The following is a 9011-nucleotide window of genomic DNA, read 5'->3' as shown; positions in this document are numbered from 1 at the left end:
CCCCTCCCCTCCCCTCCCCTCAAGCTTTCTGAATTTTCTGATGTTTTTTAGCTTCTGTTTTTTTCTCCTCCCTGTCTGTGACCCCCACAATGGGAGGATCTGTGCTAGGGACACCTGGGAGATGGAGGAGGGAAGGTGTCTCCCTCCAGCCTGGAGGGAAGGAGGGAGCAGGGATTCCCCTGGGGCACTTGCTGGCCCAGGGGACCTGCTGCTTGGGCTTCACAGTTCTAACATGGGGCTCCAAGACATTGCAGAGGTACATGCTGCAATGCCTCTGTTGCTTTGTGGGTTGTCCCAGAGGCCCAGGTCTGTGCACATCCTGATGGTGCAATGGGGAAGGCCCTCTGACACTTGCCCAGAGCCAGCACCAACGTGACTTTCAAAGCATGTACATTCAGCAAGCCGCTGGTCCATCTTACCTCATTTTTGCCAGGAGCCTGAAGAACTGCTGTGTTTTAAAGCAGTATGACTCTGTGTCTGTTTCACTGCAGTAGCTGCCGTGATGCTTTCAGGACCAGCCAGAGAGTCAAAATTTCCTTATAAGATTTATAAAATAATAGAAAGATTTTACTTTATTAGGAACTAGTAAAAGTTTCAGAGAGCAGGAGTTCATGCAGGGGTTATATGGAAAAGCCATCAAACTGAAAACGTGTTGCTTGTAATGACACAACCTCTAAAGCTCTGATCACATCAGTACTTTATCTTACAAAGTCAGTGCACAAAGATCAGTGGAGAACTGGTAAAAGCAGCAAAGAACAATCCCAATAGACAGTCCTGTTTAAATGGGACACACAGAAAATAGACAAGGAGACCAAGGAGAAATGCATATATGCCTATAAATATAAGTAAGTGTTGCAAGGCTAAAAATGTAAGTGGATGAATTAGAAAGCCTGGCTTTATATAAAATTTTTGACATGAACTTTTCAGAAAAATCATAAACAACAACAAAAACACGATGGCACTCTGCAATTTCCATGTGAAATTATAGAGAAGAGTATGCCTTTTCTGGGGCATAGGAGGGACACTGTGTGCTAAGGACAGTGTAAAGTCCAATGACAAGTAACACAAAATCCCCAATTGTACCTAAGTAGAAACACTATGGAACTGGGGTTATAGACCTCATTGGGGTTGTAGAACTCATTGCGGTATACAACTTCCTCACAAGGGGGAGTGGAGGGGCAGGAGACCTTTTATCCATAAACACCAGTGATAGGACCCACGGGAATGGGGTTAAGCTGAGGCAGGGGAAGTTTAGGCTGGATATCAGGAGGAGGTTCTTCATTGAGAGGGTGGTTGCACACTGGAACAGGCTGCCCAGGGAAGTAGTCACTGCACCGAGCCTGCCTGAATTCAAGAAGAGATTGGACTGCGCACTTAGTCACATGGTCTAAACTTTTGCATAGACCTGTGCGGTGCCAGGAGCTGGACTTGATGACACTTACAGGTCCCTTCCAACTCAGGATATTCTATGATACTGTGATTCTATAATACACTGCATTAGCACAGTCTGCAAAAGAGGAGCCTATATAAACACAAGACTCTTCTTAAAATAATAGTGGAAGAAGCAGTCAAAAGAATAAGATGCTTTTGGGCACAGGGATCATTTAAAGATGCAGTACCAGAAGCCCAGAGTCATACATATCATCAACCACAGAAAGGCCCCAGAAAAGGCTTGGTGGGGCAGCAGAGCAGAGAGTGCAATTAGAAGCAATAAGCCATTCTTCAAACGTGAAGGTGTGGCCAGACAAGAAATCAGGAGAGAGTTGGATGTAAAGCTAAGTGCAGAGCCATGGTGAGGCAGGCCAGGAAAGACTCCTGTGAACAACTTGTGAAAAACAGAACAACTACTGGTGCGAGCATTTTCAGCTCCAGCACAGCCTACCAGAGGCTCTGCAGGTCCAGAGAGTAAGACAGGTCTAAGAGGGATGTTCAAGGGCTGCAACAGCAAAGTAGAGGAGCAAAATGATTTTGCTGCATCAGTAATCAGCAGGGAAGTGCTCGAGGAAGTTCTCACCCTGGCACATCTCTGTTCAGGGCATGGGTTAGAAGATCCTGCACAGATCGAGTCATCAGTATGAGCATTTCTGAAACACATCAATAAAGTGAACAGTAACAAATTGCCAGGGTTATTGATTATTCACCTGAGTGTTGTGCAGGGGCTCAAATACAAAACTGCTAAACCAAAACTGTGGACTGTAATCTGTTACCCATGCCCAAAGCCAGAAGGAAGAGCTGAGGGCAGTATCAGCTTGAAATAGCTGAAGCAACAGAACGATGAGCCTGACTTTCCTGGCAAGCAAATTGTTAAAAATTCAAATACAGAGTCTGATTTGTAGACACATGGCTAAATGTGAAACCCAGGGGAGGAGGCAACACAGATTTTTTAAAGAGAGATAATACCTCACAGATCTTTTAGGGGAATGAAGCTCTCAAAGGATAAAAGGGAAGGTGCTTTCATAGGTAAATAACTGGCTAAAAAATAGGAGACAAAGTGCAGATCACTCTTAATGGAGGAAAGTTACTCGGAAAAGGAGGGAAGTGGAGTTCTCCAGCTGTCGGCACCTTTCAGCAAGCTCATAAATATTCTGGGCATGGAGAGAAGATAACAAAGTTTTAAGAAGACAAAATCCTCCAGGATTGTCAGCTTTAAAACTGGTTACAAAGTGCTACAGAAGGATCTCCTGTTGATGAGTTATCGGGCAATAAAGTGGTGGGTGAAATTCCATGTAATAACACAAAATGCCACACACAAGTAGAGCTGCCTATGCACATTGATGGGCCCTTCTCAGCTAACTCAGAAAAACTGCATCCTGGACTTGCTGTGAGTAGATCTGTCAACAAGTCATGATTATTAGGAGATAGCTGGGAACAAGTACAGGACAAGGAGAAAGTGCCATCTTGCAACTGCATGAATCTGTGGTACTTTCAGAGCTAGAATGCACCACTCATCACCACTTCTCCAAAAAGGATGTAGTAGACCTGGGAGAAGTACAGAAGGATATTAAGTACAGTCACGATGCTGAGGCTTTTTTGAGAAAGCAGAATATAGAGACTTTCACGTGAGAAAATGATGAGTAGCAGAGGATATGAAACAGAGGATACAAAATCAGAGAGAGCAGGGGAGAACACAGCAAAGAGACACTTGTTTCTTATAACAAAATAAATAGTGGCATCAAATGGAAAACAGAAGCTTTAAAACACCCAGTAAAGTAACACATGGCATAGTGAAACTGTGATGTTCATCGCCCAGAGGATGTAGGTGCCAGAAGTAAAATGGTTCAAGAACCTAGATCAAGAACTATCAAATGCAGAGATGCAAATACAATTTCTGGCTCAGGAAGTCCCTAAACCAGGGTTTCCAGAAGCTGACAGTGCTCCTGTGGGATGTGGCACCCTCCAGGTGTGTGCTTACCTCGCCCAGCTGCAAGGTGAGGCTGAAGCTTGGTAAGGCTGAATTGCATCCCCTGTAGAAACTCCCCTTTCCCAGGCAGTACCATGGACTGGCATGGTGGGGAATAACGCTGTCTGCAGACGTCACCAGGGGCCTGCAATGGTCCCAAAGACGCTTGCATGACCCTGGAGTTTATGCAGCTTTTCTTGGTGGGTTTTGCATAAAGATATGTCCACACTTCTCTTGCCTAGGAGACTATGCCAAGGACTTGCTCTGTCTAGTTTAAATGAAGAATCAACCCTCAAGCAGCACTAAAAGGCTCTTTTTAAGAGAAGTCAGACAACTAGCAATGAATTACAGCTAGATGGCTTCCTACACCACCCCAGCATGCAAGGATCTCATCCCAGAACAGCCGGCTTACTCCCTGCACAGGATGAAACCTCTTGCTTTCTCTCTCTGGGAAATCTCATCTCCTGCAGCATGCTGTCAGCATCCTCCCTCTCTCCTCCAACTCCTGCTTGTCTTCTCGGACATTCCCTTTCACGTCACATCTTTGATCTTTGCTAGAGAAGGCGAAAGGGATTAGGGGGCAGGGAAAGACCACCATTACAAGTTAATATCCAAAGAACAAGATTTCTGTTGTATCGACAAGGTGTGCTCTTTCTGGCCATTGCTCTGTGCGGGTCTCCACAGCCAGCCCGGCAGCTGAGGATCTCTCACCTCTCTGTCTCCTGATTCAACACCTTTTTTAACTTTTCTTTTGGTTTCTATTGACATTCACATACACACACAGTTTTCAGAAAATACTTTAATAAACCCTCTTTGAGCCTCAGGACTTCTGATGATCACAGTGCAATCAAAGCTGTACAGACTCTTCTGTATTGCACATAAGCCAGTGTACATGAGAAGCAGCTAGCAACAGCTTATTCAGCATACTGGTTACACAAATCACAAATTCCAGATACTCTCACACTCTGCCTTCTGGTACTTTAGCCATGACCTGCACACATATATATGGATAATGCTGTGTCTGTCCATTCATTTTCCCACATCTATTAGCTACATTTTCAAAACAGAATCTCATTTAGTTGTTTTCTTCCCATATATTTAATTTGCAGAGGTTTTGTTCCTACAGCTTGTGTTTTGTAATGAACAAGACTGTGCTGTGACTGTTCTGAAAAGTTGTTTTGAATTGCTCTCTGCGAATAGCTATATGGGCATTTGGTTCCCTTTGATCTCAGGAACATGCAGGAGAAGGGAAATGTGAAAAATAATGCATGTATGCATTTACTGGGCTATGCTTACCCTGTGTGAGAGGCTTGAGAGACATCTGGGAAAGGGAACTTGGTGTGTGCACAACACCCAGCCACGTTAGGGAGAAAAGGACTATTTGAAGCAGTAACTGAGGGTGCACAGTTTCTAAGCAGCCCTTACTTGAATGTTTCAATGCAATCTCCTCAGATCTTGCCTGTCAGTAATTCACCAGGCAAGGGCAGCTGGTGAGGAGCATGAACTACAGTCCTTGCTGCCTGGCCACAGAGGACTGGCCTTAGTGGCCAACAAGAAGTCATTGGGTTTGGTTCTTTTGGGACTCAGAAGCAATTTGTGCAACCTCTGAACACCATGAAATGCATGTGCCATACCTTTCTTGCAGGCACACCTCTCTTACAGTCTCCATCTGGAGTTTCTTTTGTTGTTCTCCCCTGTGCCTGGAGGGTGATACCGTGGCAGTGTGTGAATATGAACCAGTATTATGTTTTGGTGCTAATCATTTTTTAAAAAGGCTGTACAGATTTTCCTCAAAGAGCAAACATCAAAAAGCCTCAAAAGCAAATATCTAGTAGGAATTTGAATGCTGGGATTTGCCATATCCTTAGCCTGTATTTTCTGAATATTCAAGTACGAGTTTGATGCCTTTTCCATACGTTTTATTGTGCATTGACATAACCAGATTGTAGAGGGGGCAGAAAAGTCCCTACAAAATACCAAGAGAAACTTTGTGGCTTTCACTGCAGAATCCAATCTCCCTATTGCAATAGTTGCGGTCCCAGCACCCAGTAGTGCAAGGTCCTGAAGCATTCAGCTTGCTGTAGCTTACACTTTTTTTTTTTTTTTTTTGAATGCAGGATCTGAAGAGGAGGTACAGGATGTCCATGAACACTCAGTTTAATAAGACGCTGGCTAATTTGCTTACGGGAGAGCTGAAGTGAACAAAGATGTTCAGCATACCAGCTGTAGTGGAGCTCACATCATGGTCTCTGCACAGGCAGTACAATAACCAGCCCTGACCTGCAAGGCCCACGCTGTGATGCAGACTGCACATAAGCAATGTGATGCTTGTGGTTTCCTCATGTTTCCACGTTGCGATGGTCACACAAATGCAGAGTTGTGTTCTCCAGGTCTTCTCCTTCAAAGGCACAAGCAGCCTGTCTTCATCCAGCAGCATCTGTCTGCATGGGCTAGCTTGCTCAGAGACCGGTCCTGGGAGTCACCAGCTGGAGAGCTCGTGGAGTGAGTGCAAGCTGCTATTTTGGCATGTTGATGCCACAGAAGGTTTTGCTAAACACTTCAAAAATAAACAAGTCTTCAAGACCAAAAGCTGCAGAAACTACTTTCTGTGGCCCCTTAGCTCCTGACTTCATTTTCTCTCTTAGGTCAAAGCCAGACTTCTTCATTTAATTTTTCCACTTTTATCTCAGACACAGCAACAAGCTATTCTCCATCTCAGCACTCAGGTCTGCCCTGCAAGGTGCTTCTTCTGACTTCATTGGAAACCAATATCTGTCACCACTTTTGATGACTTTGTTGTCCCTCAGCTGAAGCCAACTCAGCCATCTGCTGCATTTTGCCAGCAGTGGTAGAGGTGAAGACGCAGGGACAATAGCCATTTCTGAGAAAGAGCTGGGTCATATTTTCTCCATTGCAAGGAATCCACCCTGGCATTGGGTAATGTGAACAAGTCTCTCACCCTGTAACTTCTCCATCTATCCTCCAAATAGGTGTGGTAGAGCTTACATTTTTTGAGCATATTTCAAACTTGAGATGCCCCCATCACAGGAGTCATGGAAAATCCCTGAGTTCCTACTTCTCTCCTTCCTCTCTCATTTCCCCAAGACAGAGCAAAAATTCCCAGCAAAAGCATCTGTAAGAAATGCAGAGCAGAGCCCCATCTATCACCCAGCCTTATCTTCATATTTCTGTGAGATGCTTGAAATGATCTTGCAAAGGAGTTTTTCAAAATACCCTTTTGCCTTTTCTAGCATTTTGATGATGGAGAAAACCTGAGAAATTTCTAGGCTTTGGACTTACTCACTTCTTACCCCATTTATGGTTTGGTTTTGGAACATTACCAATTCTTGTTTCCTATGCCTTATAATTTGGGGATATACAAGTAAAATAAAGTCTGGCAAATTAAAAAGATAAAACCCAAACAGTTTTCATACAGCAGGGAATGAGACTGTGGAGTTCATTGCCTTAAAGGATCATTCAGGCTGAAGAATTAGCCAAATTCCCATGTGGAGTGCACGTTTGTAGGGCACCAAGACTATCTCAGGTTTTCAGAGTTAACGAAACATTGGCAAGGGAGCTGAAGGTAACTTCTGACAATTCAAAACCTGGTGTAGGGACAAACATTCCCCCATCTGCTCTGTGATAAGTTTTCTGTATCTTCCTGTGAAGCAGCAACCTCTTCCCCAGGCCAGGAGTGCAATGTCCCAGTTCAGACTAATCATGCCTCTGCCTTCCTTCATTTCTGAAGAAGGTTTTTACGGGGCTTGCTGCCCTTAGTCTTTGAAAAAGGCATCTTTGTTCCAGCTGGCAGCCACTAACATGATGTTATTAAAAGTCAACCAATAACACTGTTTTAAACACAACATTAGTCCTTTGTTAGTATTTATTTTCTTGTCTCCTGTGATCGACCCACTGCAGGACCTTTGAGTCTAGAGAAAAGCTGAATATCTCACATTAAAAAAAAAAAAAAAAAAAAAAAAAAAAAAAGAATTATACTCTAACCCTTTCAGTCTCTTCTTTTCTCCCTTGCAGGACAGTCAGTCTTAAACTAGAGGGAAAAACAAAAAAAAAAAAAAAAGCCAGGAGTGGGCCTAGATTCTGCCAGTTCAACTTCCTGTGTATGTGGCACATGGCTTTAAAGAGGGGGGTGTCTTGAAGTCAGGGTGCTCTCACTGGTTTCTTTAGGAGTCAGGAAGGCTGAGAGCCTCCAGGGATGCATTTCACTGCCTCAAAGGAATGAGTGTCTAGTTGGCAGTCTAAAAGTACTTCTCTTTCCTTCTTTATCCTTAAAAAAGGAGAACTCTTGAGTCTGCAGCAAGTTCCAAGCTTATTGGAGAAAGCAGTCAGTACTAGCGAACCCTTTCCACTCCCTACTGCAGTATTACTGGGCTGTGCAGGGCAACGCCCACTTAAAAGTGTTTTCATTTTCTGATTTTTATGCTGCTGCTACTTTTCATCCAGCAAACAGACATCTCAGATGCTGGGCCCTCTCCATGGGGCTTGCTGAGCTGAATGAGAGTGTGCAGGTCTGTCTAGGTGGGTTCTCAGGTGGGAAGAGAAGGAGGAACTCTACAGGAAGGTGTTTTTTGAATCCTCTTGTGTAAGTGGACTACAGTCTTTGGCTGCATACCAGAGAAGAAGCATCATCTGAGAAAATGGGAAATGGTTCCTCTCAGTTCCTGCACATCTCACTTCTGAAGTGATACTTCTGAGTGGTCAGTACCCTTAGGCTCTATCACTAAATGTCTTCAGTATCACTGCAATGAAACAGAGTTCATTTTCCTTCATTGAGTCCAAAGACCCAGCTGAAAACTGATGGAAGCCAGAGCATCCTGAACTCTATGCACAACCAAGCCATCAGTCCTTCCTTGGGGACGCCTTTCTTCCCAGGACCTTCAACCCCACAGAGTTAGGTTGCTGTGGGCAGAGTGCCTAGGCTGGCTGGACCTCCTCCATTTCTGCACAGAGCCTCTGTTCCTCCCTTTTCTAAAGTTCAGATCCTTTGAAATGTGAATATAAGTTTTGTTTTGTTTTTCTGAGTCTGTCCTAGCTCTTGGGGCTTGGGAATAAATTATGACCCAAAACGGAAGAATAGGTTTTATATATATGCAGAACTGTGTATTTAAGTCTGATAGAAACAAAGATGTGTGAATATGCTGATGTGCTCAGAAATATATTTATTTACTAATATATTTATCCATGTACCACGTCTGCTCGTGTGTTTTTGCTCTGTACAAAGCCGGGTTTGTGTTGTAAACAAGCGCCTCTTCCTCACTGCACACAAGTTGTTTCTGACGACCCGTGGCCACTGCTGCAGCCGACCAGGTGAACCCTCGCTGCCCAGCGAGAGCGGGGAGCCCCGCGGAGGTCAGGACGCGGGGCGAGGCCTCGTCCCTGGAGCTGCAGCAGGAGGAGCGGGCTTCCTGCTCCGTCCGGCCCCGTCCTCACCGCGGAGGCCCTCGCGGGCCCTCGAAGCTCTCGCGACCTCCAGCCCGGCCCAGCCCCGGCTCCCCGAGGGCTCGGCCCCGCCGCTGGGCTGCGGGCGGCTCCCGCCGGGCCCGAGGCCGCGGCCCCTCAGCGGCTCCCGGGCCCCCCTCTGCTCGCCCTCCCC

General features: G+C 45.3%; 1 protein-coding gene across 1 annotated transcript in view; it reads left to right on the top strand.

Moving 5' to 3' along the window:
- Positions 1-8604, top strand: part of RNF43 (ring finger protein 43) — a 64068-nt gene extending 55464 nt beyond the window's left edge. The window contains exon 9 of the mRNA XM_035343249.1: positions 5518-8604. Within this exon, the coding sequence (XP_035199140.1) occupies positions 5518-5561 (44 nt within the window). The 3' untranslated portion in view covers positions 5562-8604. The remainder of the gene's footprint in view (positions 1-5517) is intronic.
- Positions 8605-9011: the final 407 nt, after the last annotated feature.

This window comes from Oxyura jamaicensis, chromosome 19, assembly GCF_011077185.1.
Source record: "Oxyura jamaicensis isolate SHBP4307 breed ruddy duck chromosome 19, BPBGC_Ojam_1.0, whole genome shotgun sequence".
Lineage (NCBI taxonomy): Eukaryota > Metazoa > Chordata > Aves > Anseriformes > Anatidae > Oxyura > Oxyura jamaicensis.
This window is presented reverse-complemented; position numbering and strand designations above follow the sequence as displayed.